The 21,478-nt window shown below is 40.3% G+C and overlaps 1 protein-coding gene across 2 annotated transcripts in view; it reads right to left on the reverse strand.

Annotated features, from left to right (window-relative positions):
• The window catches only part of inpp5f (inositol polyphosphate-5-phosphatase F), a 105,564-nt gene that overhangs the window by 46,458 nt on the left and 37,628 nt on the right, over positions 1-21,478 (reverse strand). For both annotated transcript variants that reach the window (XM_034184163.1, XM_034184164.1), the window contains exons 2-3: positions 3,808-3,888; positions 3,325-3,461 (exon numbers count right to left, since the gene is read on the reverse strand). In XM_034184163.1, coding sequence (XP_034040054.1) covers positions 3,325-3,461; positions 3,808-3,888 — 218 coding nt within the window. The remainder of the gene's footprint in view (positions 1-3,324; positions 3,462-3,807; positions 3,889-21,478) is intronic.

Consider the following 21,478-nt stretch of genomic DNA (forward strand, 5'->3'; position numbering starts at 1 on the left):
AAAAAAAAAAAAAAAAGTTCAATGATCAAAATCCTTTCAGATTTTTATGTTTTGCCAATTTCTAATTGTGTAATTATTTTAGATCAGTGGTCTACAACCCCAATTCCAATAAAGTTGGGACATGGTGCGAAATGTAAACAAAAACAGAATACAATGATTTGCAAATCCTCTTCAACCTAAATATTACCTGATTTTAAATGAGGTATTAAAAGTACTTACATATTGATTAATGTCTGTATTCTAATAAAAAATGTATGGACAGTAAATTCAGTAAGGTATATCTTATATATTATATTCCAATTCTAAGGTGAAACTATGCTAGTATATAAAGGTATATCTAAATATCTAAAAAAGGAAGAGTAAAATAGGAGAGTAGAAAAGAGTAGATTAGAGCCACTTAGGTGCCTGGTCTTGAGAACCAGGGATGGTAGGTTGAAAGGCTTTCATGTTAATTAAGCTAGTTTTAAGATCATGTAATTATGCTTACCATCTATGTTACAACCCCAATTCCAGTGAAGTTGGGACGTTGTGTAAAATGTAAATAAAAACAGAATACAATGATTTGCAAATCCTGTTCAACCTATATTCAATTGAATACACCACAAAGACAAGATATTTAATTTTCAAACTGATCAACTTTATTGTTTTTTTGTGCAAATATTTGCTCATTTTGAAATGGATGCCTGCAACACATTTCAAAAAAGCTGAGACGTGGCAACAAAAGAATGGCAAAGTTGATGAATGTTCAAAGAATATTCCACAAGTGAACAGGTTAACTGGAAACAGGTGAGTGTCATGACTGGGTATAAAAGGATCATCCCCAAAAGGCTCAGCTGTTCACAAGCAAAGATGGGGCGAGGATCACCACTTTGTGAACAACTGCATGAAAAAAAATAGTCCAACAGTTTAAGAACATTGTTTCTCAACATTCAATTGCAAGGAATTTAGGGATTCCATCATCTAGCGTCCATAATATAATCAGAAAATTCAGAGAATCTGGAGAATTTTCTACACGTAAGCGGCCAGGCTGAAAACCAACACTGAATACCCGTGACCTTCAATCCCTCAGGCGGCACTGCAATAAAAACTAACATCATTGTGTAAAGGATCTTACCGTGTGGGTTCAGGAACACTTCAGAAAACCATTGTCAGTTAACAGTTTGTCGCTACATCTACAAGTGCAAGTTAAAACTCTACCATGCAAAGTGAAAGCTATACATCAACAACATCCACAAACGCCCCCGCCTTCTCTAGGCCCGAGCTCATTTGAAATAGACAGACGCAAAGTGGAAAAGTGTGCTGTGGTCTGATGAGTCCACATTTCAAAGTGTTTTTGGAAATCATGGACGTCATGTCCTCCATACAAAAGTAAAAAAAACATCCAGACTGTTACCAGCGCAAAGTTCAAAAGCCAGCATCTGTGATGGTATGGGGGTGTGTTAGTGCCCATGGCATGGACAACTTAGACATCTGTGATGGCACCATCAATGCTGAAAGGCAGATCCAGGTTTTGGAGCAACACATGCTGCCATCCAAGCAACGTCTTTTTCAGGGACGTCCCTGCTTATTTCAGCAAGACAATGTCAAGACACATTCTGCACGTGTTCCAACAGTGTGGCTTCATAGTAAAAGAGTGCAGGTACTAGACTGGACTGCAGTCCAGACCTGTCGCCCACTGAAAATGTGTGGCGCATTATGAAGCACAAAATACGACAACAGAGACCCCGGACTGTTGAACAACTGAAGTCGTACATCAAGCAAGAATGGGAAAGAATTCCACCTACAAAGCTTCAACAATTAGTGTCCTCAGTTCCCAAACGCTTATTGAGTGTTGTTAGAAGGAAAGGTGATGTAACACAGTGTTAAACATACCACTGTCCCAACTTTTTTGAAACGTGTTGCAGGCATCTCCATTTCAAAATGAGCAAATATTTGCACAAAAACAATAAAGTTTATCAGTTTGAACATTAAATATCTTGTCTTTGTGGTGTATTCAGTTGAATATAGGTTGATGGTGTATTCAGTTGAATATAGGTTGAAGAGGATTTGCAAATCATTGTATTCTGTTTTTATTTACATTTTACACAACGTCCCAACTTCATTGGAACTGAGGTTGTACAAAGTCTGTGGATAATACCCAAGTTTTCTTACCAATAAAGTCCTGAATGTTCTGGCATATCTACAGTGAGCGATGACCTGCCTTATTTTGCAGCTGAAATAACAGCATATGGTACCAAGTAGCAAAAAAACAATTAAACATAACATTTTCTTTGAGACTAGAGGGGGATAGATTTAAAAGACTTTGGGAAAACTGGAAAGAGTGCATAAAACCATTTTGGTCTGATTTTATTTAGGAAGTACGTTGGAGGGGGGAAAAAAAAGCCCTATTTCATAGCTACAGAAGTTGGAAGGTTTGTTCCTTTTTATTTTATGGTATTTTATTATATTCACTACACTGGTAACATATTAAAACTGGCAGAATGTAAATAACCACTAGATCTTGGACCTAATTTTATTTGTGTGCATAAAAAGGTACGGTCAGTCTATGTAAGTGTTAAAGTAAAAGACAGAGGAAATTCTCTCTTATTCATTTTATTTATTTATAGTTAATTTTATTCTTATTTTTATAATTTTTTATGCAATGTTTAAAGATACTGTTTTTTGTAAAAATAAATAAATACCAGCTGTATGCAAAATATATGTTATAATGTTCAATAAAAAATAAAATCAAAATTAAAAATACAACTAAACATATGGAACTGCCACAAAAGTCTGCTTTAAAGTGAAATACCACCACACGACAAAAAACTGTGTCCTCAGTTTGTTACTACTTACTACACGCTAACTAACTACAGAATCAATAATGTAGAGTCTAGAGAGGATTTGAAGGCACAAAAGGAGGGATCGGGCTACAGAAGAAGGTCAGTTCCAGACAGAACGGGATTTTAAAACATCCATCAAGGAGCAGTCATCCACCTCGCTTAGTACTCACTTGGAAATAATCTGTTTCACCATCCACGAAGCTCCCCTGAAAGACTGAAATCTTAGTAACATTAACCTTCTGAAACCTGCTGCAATAATTTTACTTAACTTAATTCTTCTTTTAATTTGTGAATGAAAATTCTGCAGATTGTTGCATTAAATCTGCAACATGTTACAACTGCACCAGCCATCTTCAGAGATGAATCACACACTGACTCACAGAATATTCTTAGGCTCATTAAATTGAATTCTCACAGGCAGGGGGACTGATGACAGGTTTAATTTGATCGTTCAAACAGAACTATAGGGACACTGCTTCTCATGTGTCATGAATGTTCACACCTCCAGGTCAAGCTCCTGAGGATCTTCATCAGACAGAGGAATGACAGCTATTTTGGTGATCTTGTAAACTTTGTGGTTTCCTGGTAAATTGCCAACCAGTGCATTCTGACGGATTAATACGAGCCCAAGGGGAAGATCTGTGGAGAAAAGAAGGAAGATGCATCAGGGGTGTAGAAATACTCGCATATGGAAGTTGTGACGAAAGTAGCGGCTGGCAAATAAATATATAAATTCTGTATGTGTCATATGATTTTTTTGTGATCTTAAACTTCCAACCTCAAGTCCCACAGAAAGAGACCAAACAGTCAATCCTCCAGATTCATCATCAACTGAACCGTAACTACGTGCACTCCCAAGTATGTTTACACAACCATGTCACAACTTTCTTTCTGTTTATGAACACAAAGTCCTGGACGATTCTGTCGCTCAGCTGTCGAATGCAGACAGACAAAGACGGGCAGAAAGGTTTTCATCTTCACCCACCTGCATGAAGCTGTATCTTTCCAATGACACCTTCCACAAGACCCAAACATACCGGGTTCCAGGCCAGAAGCAGATCTGTTGCTGAAATACACAAGTGGAGTATAAAGTTCAGAACCGTGGTATGACAGCAACACAGGTTACCTGAGAGAATAAAACACACTACTTACTGTGCACGGCAAAGAATCTACAGCCCAAAATCAGAAAAAGATGCGACAATATGTAAAGGGCAAATGAAAAAATATAAAAGTTACAAAAAAAAAAAAAAAACCTGCAGTGATTCTTATATCTACTTTGATTTCTATTTCCCCGCAGACAGTATGAACCCAGTGTTTCATGTTTCATGTGGTCAGCTTCATTACATATGTAAATATGAAATGAAGCTGACCACACTTTTACATATACCTTAGTTGTATGTAAAAGTTTGTGCCCCCCTGATAATTTCCATGATTTTCCTTTATAAATCACTGGTTGTTTGGATCAGCAATTTCAGTTAAATATATATCAGACAAACACACTGATATTTGAGAAGTGAAATGAAGTTTATAGGATTTACAGAAAGGGCGCAATAATTCTTTAAGCAAAATTAGGCAGGTGCTTAAATGTGGGCACCCCAACAGAAAAAAAATACATCAATATTTAGTAGATCCTCTTTTTGCAGAAATAACAGCTTCTAAATGCTTCCTATAGCTTCCAATGAGAGTCTGGATTCTGGCTGAAGGTATTTTGGACCATTCTTCTTTACAAAACATCTCAGGTTTGCTGGTTTCCGAACATGGACACCCCGCTTAAAATCACACCACAGATTTTCAATAATATTCAGGTCTGGGGACTGAGATGGCCATTCCAGAACGTTGTACTTGTTCCTCTGCATGAATGCCTTAGTAGATTTTGAGCAGTGTTTAGGGTTGTTGTCTTGTTGAAAGATCCAGCACCCACATAACTTCAACTTTGTCACTGATTCATGAACATTGTTCTCAAGAATCTGCTGATATTGACTGGAATCCATGTGACCCTCAACTTTAACAAGATTCCCAGTACCTGCACTGGCCACACAGCATGATGGAAGCACCTCCAAATTTTACTGTAGGTAGCAAGTGTTCTTCTTGGAATACTGTGTTCTTTTTCCGCCCCTTGTTATGTACAAATAACTCAATTTTAGTTTAATCAGTCCACAGCACCTTATTCCAAAATGGAACTGCCTTGTCCGAATGTGCTTTAGCATACCTCAAGCAACTATTTATGGCATGTACGAAGAAAAGGCTTCCTCTGCATTACAGCATCACACAGCATCTCTTCGTGCAAAGTGTACTGTGTAGTTGAACGATGCACAGAGACACTATCTTCAGCAAGATTATGCTGTAGGTCTTTGGAGCAGGTCTGTGAGTTGACTATGACTGTTCTCACCATCCTTCGCTTCAGCTTATCTGAGATTTTTCTTGGCCTGCCACTTTGGGCCTTAACTAGTACTGTGCCTGTGTCTTCCATTTCCTCACTATGTTCCTCACAGTGGAAACTGACAGCTGAAATCTCTGAGATAGCTTTTTATATCCTTCCCCTAAACCATGATGTTGAAAAATCTTTGTTTTCAGGTCATTTGAGAGTTGTTTAGAAGCTCCCATGTTGCCACTCATTAGAAGCGATGCAAAGAGGAGAAACATTTGCAAATGGCACCTTAAATACACTTTCTCATGATTGGATTCACCTGTGTAAGGAGGCCAAGGGTTAATGAGCTTACCAAACCAATTTTGTGCTAAATGTATTCAAATCAATAAAATGACAAGGGTGCCCAAATTTATGCACCTGCCTAATTTTGTTTAAATAATTACTGCACACTTTCTGTAAATACTAGAACCTTCATTTCACTTCTCAAATATCACTGTGTTCATCTGCTATATGATATACGAGGTCTGTCAATAAAGTATAGGTCCTTTTTATTTTTTTCAAAAACTATATGGATTTCATTCATATGTTTTTACGTCAGACATGCTTGAACCCTCGTGCGCATGCGTGAGTTTTTCCACGCCTGTCGGTGACGTCATTCGCCTTTGAGCACTCCTTGTGGGAGGAGTCATCCAGCCCCTCGTCGGAATTCCTTTGTCTGAGAAGTTGCTGAGAGACTGGCGCTTTGTTTGATCAAAATTTTTTCTAAACCTGTGAGACACATCGAAGTGGACACGGTTCGAAAAATTAAGCTGGTTTTCGGTGAAAATTTTAACGGCTGATGAGAGATTTTGAGGTGTTACTGTCGCTTTAAGGACTTCCCACGGAGCGAGACGTCGTGCAGCGGTCCCAGGCGCCGTAGTCAGCCTGTTTCAAGCTGAAAACCTCCACATTTCAGGCTCTATTGATCCAGGATGTCGTGAGAGAACTGAGAAGTTTCAGAAGAAGTCGGTTTCAGCATTTTATCCGGATATTCCACTGTTAAAGGAGATTTTTTTTAATGAAAGACATGCGGGCGGATTGCAGCATCGGCTCGCAGCCGCTGCAACGCTCTGCCACAGGAAAAACACCTCCGTTGGAAGCCTTAAGGACAAGCTGGAACATGTCCAGCTGTTAAACAATTTCTCATATACTCACTCCACTGAAAGCCATCAAAAGCCGCTTGGATTTTACAAATGGTTATCAATGGTGTTTTTCCTGTGCCGCCGCACCGCGCCGGCTGCGTCCCGACGCGCGGACCCGTCCGCACGTCTTTCATTAAAAAAAATCTCCTTTAACAGTGGAATATCCAGATAAAATGCTGAAACCGACTTCTTCTGAAACTTCTCTGTTCTCTCACGACATCCTGGATCAATAGAGCCTGAAATGTGGAGGTTTTAAGATTGAAACAGGCTGATGACGCCGCCTGGGAGTGCTGCACGACGTCTCGCTCCGTAGGAAGTCCTTAAAGCGACAGTATCACCTCAAAATCTCTCATCAGCCGTTAAAATTTTCACCGAAAACCAGCTTAATTTTTCGAACCGTGTCCACTTCGATGTGTCTCACAGGTTTAGAAAAAATTTTGATCAAACAAAGCGGCAGTCTCTCAGCAACTTCTCAGACAAAGGAATTCCGACGAGGGGCTGGACGACTCCTCCCACAAGGAGTGCTCACAGGCAAATGACGTCACCGACAGGCGTGGAAAAACTCACGCATGCACACGAGGGTTCAAGCATGTCTGACGTAAAAACATATGAATGAAATCCATATAGTTTTTGAAAAAAATAAAAAGGACCTATACTTTATTGACAGCCCTCGTATTTAACTGAAATTCCTGATCCAGACAACCGGTGCTTTATAAAAGGAAAATCATGGAAATTATCAGGGGTGCCCAAACTTTTGCATACAACTGTATTCCTGCATTTCAGGTTGCAACTCAAAAAAAGTTGTGATGGCGCAATTTATTAAAAAAAATAAGGATTACATTTTACAGCCACTTTCCTTGAGATGAACACATGAACATCTCTAAGTTACTGAATATGTCTTGGACAATATTTATATCATTGAGAAATACAAACAGCACGGCAATGTATGATAAATCTCAGGGAAGTAGACAGTTATCATAAAGTGAGTGAACATGCTGGAAGGAGACGTGTGAGGGAAGCCTCAATGACACCATGACAGCTGTGAAAGAACTTCAGGCTTCTGTGGATGCGAGTGGATAAACTGTGAATGGTGCAACATTTGCCTGTTGTGTCCTTATACACAGTTTCCTTTAAGAGCAGTGTAGAGGACTGTAAATCTAGAAAACTGATCAAATCTAAGCTCAGGACTCCCATGTATCTTCTGGAAAACCGCAGCTGAAATTGTGCATGTTCTTTTTAAGAAAATCCTCCTCTGCATGATGAAGCTGTATAACCGGTGAGCAAGAGACAAACAAACAGTTTTATGTTGCACAAATTTTCCAACCACAACAACAGAAGCCTATAATTCACTCAGGGATGCCTGGGCTCTCACTCCATTTTTGAGAATTGACTACAGGACACACAGTTACCACCCAGTACCACACTGTATTTCTTAATGACTGATGGAAATAAAGCCCTAGACATACTCAGTGACTTGGAGATGTTCATGTATCCATCCCCTGGCTTATCAGAAAGAAAACTGGCTTTAAAATGATTATTTAATCCTTGTATTTAGAAGAAATTGCTCTTGTCTAACTTTTTTGTAATGTCTTGCAGGCCTTAAATGCAGGAATAGACGTATACTAACAAATGAAATGAAGTTGACCACAAAACATGAATTTTCTTGGATAAAAGAAGCTGAAGCAAATGTATGAATTGCCTTTTATGTTTTTTGTTTGTTTTTAAATTTGCATTTTCCCTATTGTCTCAACTCTTTCTGATATGGGTTTGTAAGACCAGCAACACATAGATCCTGCAGCCCTACATACAGGCCCTGCAGTCAGTGTAGCCTTAAAATATGAAATTCAAAAACAGCGCAGTTCTACTTTACTCAGTCGCGTTTTACTAAATCAACTGAATGTATGAAAGCAGTTGTTTGGAAATGCTGATGTACTATAGCCCGATTTAGTGCAGCTCTTCCTTTTGCTATGGACTGTAAGACCATCTTTGAGACAGGTTTCGAAAGACTCTGGATAAGCGTTTTAAGTTAGCGTCACTTGTTTGTACCACCAATGAAAAGATTTGGCACCATCTCCAGTCATACGTTCCATCCACCATTTTAAGTTCCATTTTAGTTTCCTGCTCCGTTGTGTATCAGGTCTAGAATTTACACGATCCCTTTAAGACAAATGCTTCCAAACTGTCACAGTGCAGATGGACAACAACCTGAAGCATATTGTAAAAGTAACACAAGGCCTTCATGGAAAGACATGAATAAAATTGAGTCAAGGCCAAGTCCATCGACAGACCTGAGAACCAAAGAGACAGTACTTCCCTTACTGAAGGCAAAACTGAAAGTACAACACCACAAGAACAATCAGATAATCAGGAAGTGAAACAGCTGCAGCTGAATCCTGCCAAAGCATCACCGGGGAAGAAATCAGGCACCTGTCTAATGTCTGTGGACGGACGCTGCCCACAACGTGTCCACAAAGTCACTGTCTACTGCCTTACAAAGAAGGGAATAAGAATCATAATAAGAAAGAACTTTATTAATCATGAAGGAAACTGTTTTGCCAGAGTGCCAAAACAGTGAACATTGATTGCTTTGTTTTTTTCTTTTTTTTACAGCGAGAACAATGAGCACAACAGCTTTATACAAAATGCCTGAAGACACTTGCACAAGATGTTGACAGTACTGCACATAGCTCTGACTGAAAAACTCCCATTGTTATGTTTTCATCCTGCAGAAGGGTGATAGTCCAGCTGTTAAGGGATAGAATCGTGCACTTTTTACAAAAGCACCAAACGTTGTCCAGGGACTCTTTAGGTTATATTAAGTCATGTCAAAGCAGGAGACATTTGATTTTAGCCCTGTATCCTGCTTTTTTTAAAAGGGTGTTTGCATGGTTATAATACAGTGTATATTTTGCTATTCATATGACAATACGATCATATGGTTATTATGTAGGGGGCCAGTGATCAAGACTGGACATTGTTAAGCTGTAGAGAATGGCTACTGCAACTAGTGTAAAGCTATACTGAGCTTATGTGATCATGTATCGTCCGTCTTGCGGCGTCATACGTCATCGTATGTATGTCGGGGTGCATGCTACCAGGAGTGAAAGATGGGAATGTCTAGTTTCTTTATACTAGTTATGTATTTTAATATGGTTTTGGAGTTAACCATAATGAGAAATGTTTAAATGTTTACTCTTTCTAGTAGTGTGCTAGTTTTTGTGTTACTGGATTTGAACATAGTCATGCAGAATCTAAGTTATAGAAGTAACTGTTATAGAACTACAGTGTTCTTAAATTGTAACATTAATTTACCATTATTTTTTAAGAGTGTAAACTATGTTTAAGTGCATTTGTAGCATACTTCTTTTTCTATGCATGTAAACAGCTTTCAGTCACTTTAAGTAATTTAAATATAGAGTCATGATTTTATGTTATGGAAGATATAGCATAAGGTAAACTGAGTGTTTTAAATTGTAAACTAAAGGGTTATGGCCATAAAAACAAAATTGATTTCTTGTAATTAATAAAAAAGCATTTCTTTCCGTTCAAACACTGTTGTTATTTTTAGAGTGTAAATGTGTTAGAGTGCATGAGTAGCATCTTTCCTTTGCCCTATGCTCGCAAACAGCTATATTGCATAGGTATATTGATATTCACGAGTTAGACAATATTTAGTCACTTTCCCTAGATTAATGCTTTTTCTAAGAGTGTAAGCACACTGAAGTACATTCGAAGCATCCCTACTTAGCCTTAATACATTTTTCATAACCTTCAAGTTTATATTATGAACTTCTAAAGACATTTGGATAAGAGTTTGTCATGAATTATATGCTGTAGAAAGCTGAAAATGGTTATTCTCTTAAACCCAAGTTTTTAGAGTGTAGACGTTTATGGATTCAATGTCTCCCGAGCTTATATACTTCAGGACACTATAAAGTACCTCTGATAAAGTTTTGGCGCTTTTGTATAAAAGTGCATGATTCCCCTAAAATTTGTCCCTTAGCCGCCGGACTATGCGGAGTTACACAGTCTGATGGCATTCTGTGGTGGCCTCAGTCTGTGGATGAAGGTGCTCTGACAGGACATCGGTGTGGCCTGCAGGGGGTGGGAGGTGTTTGATAGAATAGATTTTAGATTTTTAAAATCTTCCATGGGGATCCAAGTTACAACCTATTATTTCTGCCTAAATGTGAAACTGACTTTACTATAAATGATAGATAAAAATGATCATTAAAAAGCCATTTGTGATCAGGCTGAAAAAAAGCAAAGAATTCTGGATCACCTGTTACACACGGAGCGACTTCATCTTTCTTCACCAACTGACTGTCCATTCATTAAATATGCTGGATGTTTACAATGATTGATATTTTCCTGTCAGGCAGCAGCATCTGTAATTAAGCCTCTTTGTAGAAAAAAAAAAGGCTGCAGCACAGCGCATGACGCCTTTAAAAATAATAGAGCCCGACCAATATACCAGGTGGCCAGTATTACTGTCCATTTTATGAGTGTTCTTCTTTATTCCACTCCACCATGAACCTGTGAGTGGTGATGCAACAGGCCAAATTTATCCAATGCATAATCTCTCCAATCACAAACACAGAAGCCGATAATTCCTTCAGAGAGGTCATGTGTGTCCTGGTGGCTTCCCTCAGTAGTCTCCCTTTTGCACAGTCACTCAGTTTTTGATTCACCACAGTACAGATTTACCAGAGTACCACACTGTTTGTATTTCTTCATAATTGATGTAAATAAAGTACGAGGCATATTCAGTGACTTGGAAATGTTTCTGTATCCATTCCGACTTGCTGAAAGAAAACTGGCAAAAAAAACAGATGATTTACATAGGGATGAGGCCGATCCGATCTAATATTGGACTCAGGTTTCGATACCAACGTAATTCGCGGAATGGAAATTTCCGATACAACCTGTGGAGTTTTCCCATCCAGGAGCCACATCTGTTTTGTTTTTTCCCCCTGCTGTAATATCTCCAGACGGGATTCCCTGCTAGCTGCCGCTGGCTGCAAACCGCGGAAGGGACCTCCCGAAGGAAGGTGTTATTTCTACCCGGTTCTTTTACGTAAAATTCTGCCCCTTACCAAAAACCAAACCATTGTATTCCTCATTTTGAGTTTATTCAAGGTCACGTTAGAAACCAGGCCTGGGACCCTCACAGACAGTGTCCATCTTGTGAAAGGCCCCCAAAATGAGTCATACAACAATTTTTTACCTTGTGGGTATTAACAATAGGTGTGGTTTAGTCTCACACTTCTAATGTCACTGGCTCTCACCAACAGGGGGAGATCTCCCTGTGTCTGAAACTTGGAAACATGATAAAATAAAACTTAACGCTCAGAAAGTTACAGACAAATAACACAGACAAACACTTGATAACTAACACTGAATAAGGAATTAGCACAGATATTATCAAAGAGAGGCGTGCCTCAATGAGACACACAGTAATAAGACACACCTCCATTCAGGAAATCTCCACCCCTTCCCACAGCCCACAGCAGGTGAACATTAATAAAAGCAGCACTGGAGCTGGCAAACTTTTTTACTACATCTGCTGTGTCCGTAAAGCAAGACAGCAATGTGCAATGTTTGCAAAACCATTGTACCGAGAGGCGGAAGCTCTGTCACGTACTACAATTCTGCAAACTTAATTAAACATTTTGAAAAAGTGCCACATGAAAGAGCACAAGGATTTTTTTTAGCCGGAGACAGAAAGACAAAAAGAGCAGACAGGAAGGGTTGCAAGATTTTCTTGCTGCATTTTGGAAATGCAAAAATGCAGTCTGTTTTAAAATGGTACATGTACTCGGGGTGGGTGTGCCATCTGGTGTTCAAGAGATGAAACTTCAGCCACTGACCTGACAATAAATAAAAGTACTTAATTCTTTAACCAAAACATCAAATCGAGGCTTGCATTTTAGATGTACCTTCTGGCAAATTGTAGCTGAACTTTCAGGTCTTCTTTTGTAAGAAAATCTTCCTCTATACCACTTCATCATGAAGCTGTATACAGTAGTGTTCAGAATAATAGTAGTACTATGTGACTAAAAAGATTAATCCAGGTTTTGAATATATTTCTTATTGTTACATGGGAAACAAGGTACCAGTAGATTCAGTAGATTCTCACAAATCCAGCAAGACCAAGCATTCATGATATGCACACTCTTAAGGCTATGAAATTGGGCTATTAGTAAAAAAAAAAAGTAGAAAAGGGGGTGTTCACAATAATAGTAGTGTGGCATTCAGTCAGTGAGTTCGTCAATTTTGTGGAACAAACAAGTGTGAATCAGGTGTCCCCTATTTAAGGATGAAGCCAGCACCTGTTGAACATGCGTTTCTCTTTGAAAGCCTGAGGAAAATGGGACGTTCAAGACACTGTTCAGAAGAACAGTCTAGTTTGATTAAAAAGTTGATTGGAGAGGAGAAAACGTATATGCAGGTGCAAAAAATTATAGGCTGTTCATCTACAAGGATCTCCAATGCTTTAAAATGGACAAAAAACCAGAGACGTGTGGAAGAAAACGGAAAACAACCATCAAAATGGATAGAAAAATAACCAGAATGGCAAAGGCTCACCCACTGATCAGCTCCAGGATGACCAAAGACAGTCTGGAGTTAAGCCCCTTTCATACCGGGGCTGCTCCCAGTTGCTCCCTGTGGCTTCACGATGACGCAGGAATTTCTGTCAGGTGCGCGCAGCAGGGGGCAGAGAGGAGGTGAGAACACAGCCTGCAGGTTCTCTGCACAGAGAAGTCAGAGTGCACAGTTTGGCTGCAGACAAACTGCGCACTCTGACTTCTCTGCTACTTGTTGTGCTGAGCTGCAGAGCTGTGCTCTGAGTTCTGTTATAGTTTATCTTTCCTCCCCTGACCATGAGATGCGCGCGCGCGCGCACGGACCGTCCTTAAGCAAATATGGAGATGTCTGGAGTTCTACTTGATGCTGACATGTCCTGGACTTATGTTCTTTTTTAACTGTGATGAGAGAGTGAGGAGAGAAAGGAACTAACTGCCTGCAGACAATTTTTTTTCTTTTCTTTCCTCCTTTGACCGTGAGAAGCACGCGCGCTAACGAACCGTCAAGCAAATGTGGAGATGTCTGGAGTTCTACTTGATGTTGACATGTCCTGGACTTATGTCCTTTTTTAACTGTGATGAGAGAGTGAAGAGAGAAAGGAACTAACTGCCTGCAGACAATTTTTTTTCTTTTCTTTCCTCCTTTGACCGCGAGATGTGCGCGCGCTAACGGACAGTCAATCAAATGTGGGAGATGTCTGGAGTTCTACTTGATGTTGACATGTCCTGTCTCAGGACTTATGTCCTTTTTTGTCCTTTTTTTTAACTGTGATGTGAGAGTTTGAGCAGAGAACAAGGAACTAAATGCGTGCAGCTTTTTTTTCTTTTAACTGTTCACATGTGCGCGCGTGAACGAATATCCATGAGTGGTCTAGAGATGTCCGGACATTTTACTGGATATTTCTGGCAATCAGTCTGCATTTTTTTTTCTTCAGCGTGCAGTTTTTACTGCATTAAGTACATGGTATAAAAACAATCCTGCATGATTTATACTGCGGGAACAATGGAACACAGCAGGAATCATAAATTGGCTTCGGGTAACGCCTCTTTGCCCCAACTTACGCTGGAACCACTTCCTTTCTGCGTCAAGCACAGGATGCCAAAAAATTAAACCTGTTTAATTTTTCGGCACCCGACTTGCTTCCTCCTTTGTGCCCTCGCGATGTTGTGGCGCCGAGCTGCATCATCTGGGCACTGAGTTGCTTCCACGTGGCGTCGTCATAATGACGCACGGCGCAACTGGGAGCACCCCTGGTGTGAAAGGGGCTTTACCTGTAAGTGTAAGTGTTACCTGTATTTATTTGCAAGAAATCCCCCGCAAAGTCCCTCTGTTAAATAAAAGACATGTGCAGAAGAGGTTACAATTTGCCAAAAGAACACATCAACTGGCCTAAAGAGAAATGGAGGAATAGTTTGTGGACTCATGAGAGTAAAAATTGTTCTGTTTGGGTCCAAGGGCCGCAAACAGTTTGTGAGACGACCCCCAAACTCTGAATTCAAGCCACAGTTCACAGTGAAGACAGTGAAGCATGGTGGTGCAAGCATCATGATATGGGCATGTTTCTCCTACTATGGTGTTGGGCCTATATATCGCATACCAGGTATCATGGATCAGTTTGGATATGTCAAAATACTTGAAGAGGTCATGTTGCCTTATGCTGAAGAGGACATGCCCTGAAATGGGTGTTTCAACAAGACAATGACCCCAAGCACACTAGTAAACCAGCAAAATCTTGGTTCTAAACCAACAAAATTAATGCCTTGCAGATGTGAAGAAATCATGAAAAACTGTGGTTATACAACTAAATGCTAGTTTAGTGAGTCACAGGATTGCTAAAAAAGCAGTTTGAACATAATAGTTTTGAGTTTGTAGTGTCAACAGCAGATGCTGCCATTATTGTGAACACCCCCTTTTCTACTTTTTTTTACTAATAGCCCCAATTTCATAGCCTTAAGAGTGTGCATATCATGAATGCTTGGTCTTGTTGGATTTGTGAAAATCTACTGAATCTACTGGTACCTTGTTTCCCATGTAACAATAAGAAATATACTCAAAACCTGGATTAATCTTTTAGTCACATAGCACTACTATTATTCTGAACACTACTGTAAGTGGGGATACAAATATCCTCATACAAAAGTCAACAGTAATGATAAAAATAACTAACGCAAACAGAGCTATGGTATCGGAATAGTATTGGAATCGGCAGATATTCGAATTCAGGTCGGGAATCGGAATAGAAGTAAAAAATGTGGGTCGTTGCATCCCTAGATTTACATGTGCTATACTAAGGGGTTCCATTACTTAAGCGCCCATTATCTTGAGTTTGATATTTTTATTTTAGTTTAAGTTGTGAGATGTGCATTTCAGTTTTGAATTTAATGAAAAGAATGTCATACATTTTAATGTAGAGAAGTGTGAAACTACTTTTGTGTTGATGACATACACAAGTTAAAATGTATAAAAGCCCATGTTTTATAGGTACCTGCATCCAATGTGTTTTTACTTCCTAACATCAGTATTGTATTGGCCCCTGAAAATCCCTTTCACTCAGGCTCAAGAAAAAGGAATTCAGCAAACTGACCTTTTAGCTCATCAAAAAAAAACCAAAAAAAAAAAACACAGACATCAGTTTTGCCAGTAGTATGCCTACAATGTTTAATGAATTCCCCCCCCCCCCTCCCTTTTCAAACCACTCTGGGAATTCAGATGCAAAGTAAGGTCACCAAGTCATGTATTCATTTGGCAGTGTGGTGAGTGCTCGGATTTGTAAATGGATTGGCCCTGCCCCTCCGACATGCGATAAGTGAATGACAAATACGGACCAGATACTGATACTGGAGCAGATCAGCCCCATCACTAAAAAGTAAAAAACATTAAAAAAAAAAATGTTTTTTAAAAGTGTAAACTCTAAGATTTCCCCCCCGATGTTTGCATGTCCCTGCTTTGGTAATTTTCAAACATACGAGGGTCTATTAGAAAAGTATCCGACCTATTATTTTTTTCAAAAACCATATGGATTTGAATCACGTTGATTACATCAAGACATGCTTGAACCCTCGGGGCATGCGAGAGTTTTTTTCACAGCCTGTCGGGTTACGTCATTCGCCTGTGGGCAGTCTTGAGTGAGGAGTCATCCACCCGCTCGTCGATTTTTTCATTGTTTAGGAATGGCTCAGAGACTGTTGCTTTGTTTGATAAAAAATTTTTCAAAACTGTAAGGCACAACTGAGTGGACACCATTCGATAAATTCAAGCTGGTTTCGGTAAAAAGTTTAACGGCTGGATGAGAGATTTTGGTCTGGTAGTGTCGCTTTAAGGACAGTCCACGGCGCCTGACGGCGATCTGCGCTTCGAGGCGGCGGCGTCTCGCCGTTTCAAAGTTGAAAACTTCCACATTTCAGGCTCTGTTGACGCAGTAAGTCTCAGAGAACAGAGAACGTTCAGAAGAAGTCGGCATGAGGAGTGTATTCGGACATTCCTTGTTAACGGTCCATTTTGTAATGAAAGAACGTGCGGGCAGAGTCGCATGTCGGGCTGGACCCGACAGCGGGGGGTCGCGGCAGGAAAAACACCTCCGTTGGAAATCTTAACGGCAAGTTGGAACATGCCCAAGCTGTTAACAATTCTCAGTTACTCACTTGTTGAAAGCCATTAAAAGCCGCCTGAATTCTACAAATGGTTTCAACACGGAGGTGTTTTTCCTGTCGCGGCGCACACAGATTTGCCGAGTCGTCACGGGAAACGACGCGGCGAATTTGCGCGTACGTCTTTCATTAAAAAAATGTCCTTAAACAGTGGAATGTCCGCATAAATTCCTCATGCCGGCCTCTTCTGAATCTTCTCTGTTCTCTCACGATGTCCTGGGTGAATTAAGCCTTAAATTAGGATGTTTTCAGCTCGAAACAGGCCGACGACAGCGCCTGGAGGCGCTGCAGGACGTCCCGCTCCGTGGGATGGTCCTTACACCGACAGAAACACCCCATAATCTCTCATCAGCCGTTAAACTTTTCACAGAAAACCAGCTTAATTTCTCGAATAGTGTCCACTCAGATATTCCTCACAGGTCCAGAAAAAATTTTGATAAAGCAACGCGCGCCGTCTCGAGCAGCGTGTGAAACAAAGGAATTCAGCCGAGAGGGTGGGACCACATCTCACTCAAGGCCTGCCCACAGGGAAATGACGTCACCGACACGCGTGAAAAAACTCACGCATGCGCACGAGGGTTCAAGCATGATTGGTGTAATCGCATGTCATTCAAATCCATATAGTTAAAAAAATAATAAAAGGGTCGGTTTATTATCTAAGAGACCTCATACATACAGTCAGATTTGGAACAGGGAGACAATTCATTGTTTTAAATTTTGCATCTGTACACTGCCACAATGGATTTGAAATGAAACATGTTTTTGTAGTGCAGACTTTCAGCTTTAAGGCATGGAGTTAACAAAGTATCCCTTTAAACCATTTACAAATTACAGGTATTTTTATACACATTCCCTCCAATGTCACAGGCCATAGGTAATAGAACACACTAACTATAAGGATTATTGGTAACATAACATTTAACAAAATTTTGACTATTAGAGAAAAAATTACTCATAACCATCCCAAAGATGTATCGTTATCTTTGGCTGCTTTCAGTGATGCCGGTATTTGGTTAGACTCTTTCTCTCCGGTTGTTCTGTCTGAGTTATTTTCAGTGGTTGCTTTGTCCAAAACCATCGGCATGTTTATTGGACCCCATTCCTGCCAGGCTGCTCAAGGAAGTCCTACCATTATTTAATGCTTCAATCTTAAATATGATCAATCTATCTTTGTTAGTTGGTTATGTACCACAGCCTTTAAGGTGGCAGTAATTAAACCATTACTAAAAACCCATCACTTGACCCAGCTATCTTAGCTATTATAGGCCAATTTCCAACCTTCCTTTTCTCTCAAAGATTCTTGAGAGGGTAGTTGTAAAACAGTTAACTGATCACCTGCAGAGGAATGGTCTATTTGAGAGTTTCAGTCAGGTTTTAGAATTCATCATAGTACAGAAACAGCATTAGTGAAGGTTACAAATGATCTTCTCATGGCTTCGGACATGTGGACTTATCTCTGTGCTTGTTCTGTTGGACCTCAGTGCTGCTTTGATACTGTTGACCATAAAATTTTATTACAGAGATTAGAGCATGTCATAGGTATTAAAGGCACTGCGCTGCGGTGGTTTGAATCATATTTGTCTAATACATTACAGTTTGTTCATGTAAATGGGGAATCTTCTTCACAGACTAAGTTAATTATGGAGTTCCACAAGGTTCTGTGCTAGGACCAATTTTATTCACTTTATACATGCTTCCCTTAGGCAGTATTATTAGACGGTATTGCTTAAATTTTCATTGTTACGCAGATGATACCCAGCTTTATCTATCCATGAAGCCAGAGGATACACACCAATTAGCTAAACTGCAGGATTGTCTTACAGACATAAAGACATGGATTACCTCTAATTTCCTGCTTTTAAACTCAGATAAAACTGAAGTTATTGTACTTGGCCCCACAAATCTTAGAAGCATGGTGTCTAACCAGATCGTTACTCTGGATGGCATTCCCTGATCTCTAGTAATACTGTGAGAAATCTTGGAGTCATTTTTGATCAGGATATGTCATTCAAAGCGCATATTAAACAATTATGTAGGACTGCCTTTTTGCATTTACGCAATATCTCTAAAATTAGAAAGGTCTTGTCTCAGAGTGATGCTGAAAAACTAATTCATGCATTTATTTCCTCTAGGCTGGACTATTGTAATACATTATTATCAGGTTGTCCTAAAAGTTCCCTAAAAAGCCTTCAGTTGGTTCAGAATGCTGCAGCTAGAGTACTGACGGGGACTAGCAGGAGAGAGCATATCTCACCCGTGTTGGCCTCTCTTCATTGGCTTCCTGTTAATTCTAGAATAGAATTTAAAATTCTTCTTCTTACTTATAAGGTTTGAATAATCAGGTCCCATCTTATCTTAGGGACCTCGTAGTACCATATTACCCCATTAGAGCGCTTCGCTCTCAGGACTGCGGGCTTACTTGTAGTTCCTAGGGTTTGTAAGAGTAGAATGGGAGGCAGAACCTTCAGCTTTCAGGCTCCTCTCCTGTGGAACCAGCTCCCAATTCAGATCAGGGAGACAGATACCCTCTCTACTTTTAAGATTAGGCTTAAAACTTTCCTTTTCGCTAAGGCTTATTAGTTAGGGCTGGATCGGGTGACCCTGGACCATCCCTTGGTTATGCTGCTTTAGACGTAGATTGTGGGGGGGTTCCCATGATGCACTGTTTCTTTCTCTTTTTGCTCCGTATGCATCACTCTGCATTTAATCATTAGTGATCGATCTCTGCCCCCCTTCACGGCATGTCTTTTCCTGTTTTTTCCCTCAGCCCCAACCAGTCTCAGCAGAAGACTGCCCCTCCCTGAGCCTGGTTCCGCTGGAGGTTTCTTCCTGTTAAAAGGGAGTTTTTCCTTCCCACTGTTGCCAAGTGCTTGCTCATAGGGGGTCGTTTTGACCATTGGGGTTTTTCATAATTATTGTATGGCCTTGCCTTACAATATGGAGCGCCTTGGGGCAACTGTTTGTTGTGATTTGGCGCTATATAAGAAAAAAGTTGATTGATTGAGTTGATTGATAACATCATGCATTGGGATTGGGATTAGGCAGGATACCCTTCCTGACGCAAGTGCAGTTTTATCTGGAGAAACGCACATAGCCCTCTGATCTTCGTACGGGGTCCCCCCATTCAAGTGCTAATCAGGACCTACTCTGCTTTGCTTCTGATGATGGGATCAGATTTACACAAGCAGAGAGGCTGCACACAGTAAACACTGTAAAATACCTCTGTGCTATGTGAAATATCTGCCTTATGTGAACTATGTCCTAGCAGTTAAGATGACAGTAATAGCTGCCATGCAGGGGCCATAGGCCATAAGCTTTTAGAAGAATTTATATTAAAATTTTAACCTCTTGAGACCCTGCTTCCAAATGCAGGGACATCATTTTCTTCTAAAACCTAACTGCTGTTCAAACTTGGGTCTTAGGAGGTTAAGAGAAATGAATATAACAGAGACATACCATTACCATCCATGCTTGAAAATTATACCGTGTTATAAATTTTAGGTCCCACTGCCCAGCCCTACTCAACCGTACAAAAAGTGCAGCTACTCATGTTAAAGAAAAACAGTCCAGCGTAATCTCTTTGGAAGAAAAAAAGAGATATTTCAATTTAGTAACATTTTCTAAATCTTCAGCAAAGTTTGGAGTCAACAACATGGGTGTGGGCAAACTCAGCGACACAAAGGAAAACAGGAATACTGCGCACTGGTGACAGATTAAACACCATAGTGGTGAAAATTAGAAAATGTGAAGGGTGTGTACAGGGGTGGAGAGCATCAACTGTAAGCAGCGACAGACAATGACTATTCCTGTTCCACAAGCCAGACTAATTCATGTAGAAGGGGACTTTCTGATTCTGCTCCATGGGGAGGGTCTGAAAGAAACGCTGAAATAGTAACACAGCTTGACGTACACTGTGTAATAGCATGGAAATACTTCAGTGTTAGCCCGAGAGAAGTGGAAACCTCGTGAGGAGTGGAAACCCTTTTTCCAATTAAATAATGAAAGAGTGGTGCAACTAAAAACCTGTTCAAGATGGGTGCACAGCCACACAGCGTACACTGGCATGCACCACGGCACACACGTCCATCAAGTGTAGATCTAATGAAGTTTTTTAATTAATCCAGTTGTTCAGGTGGGAATATTTTAATTAACACAGCTTAAAGTATTTCATTTAATTCACAAATGACTAATTTTAACAGGTAAGTGGGCACAAGAGCACCAGTATTCAATTCTGTAATGTGAACAGGCAACATTTACACACCCACCCCCCCACCCCCACTCAGAAACACACAGATGGGCCCCATCACAATCGTATATTTGCATTAATGTTAGATGTTGCACCGGGTTAATTTTGATTCTGCTATCAGTAATAATATCTGACTGAGATCAGGAAAGTCACTGTGAACTGAATTGCATGTGTACCAGCTGGTGGGTTTTGACTGGCTGGTTTGAGGGCGTGTGGCGCGGAGTGATTGGTTGAGTGTATGAGTGAGGCGGGGTTTCAGGGCTTGGCACCAACTGAAGAGAGGATGCGGAAGTGGAGACGGGCATGCTTTGATGGGGGGGGGAGGCTCCGTCAAAGACAGAACGAAGAAGATGCTATTCATATGGCGGAATGCTTGAGGTTTTCACCCGAGGGGGTCCCAGAGTGTTTTGCCTATCCGGTCCACCTTGATTCAGGATGTTTGGTTCAACTCAGCCCTACTGAATTCAGAGAGGCTTAGGATAAGGATCTGATTACTATCAGGATTCTGATAGTAAGTTGATCATGGGCCTGCTGAGAATGCTTGGAATCCATAAGTCTCGAACCAGTCCGTACCATCTGCAGGGAGATCCACAACCTGACATATTCAGTCATACATTGTTATCAAT

Source organism: Thalassophryne amazonica, chromosome 13, assembly GCF_902500255.1.
Source record: "Thalassophryne amazonica chromosome 13, fThaAma1.1, whole genome shotgun sequence".
Taxonomy (NCBI): Eukaryota; Metazoa; Chordata; class Actinopteri; order Batrachoidiformes; family Batrachoididae; genus Thalassophryne; species Thalassophryne amazonica.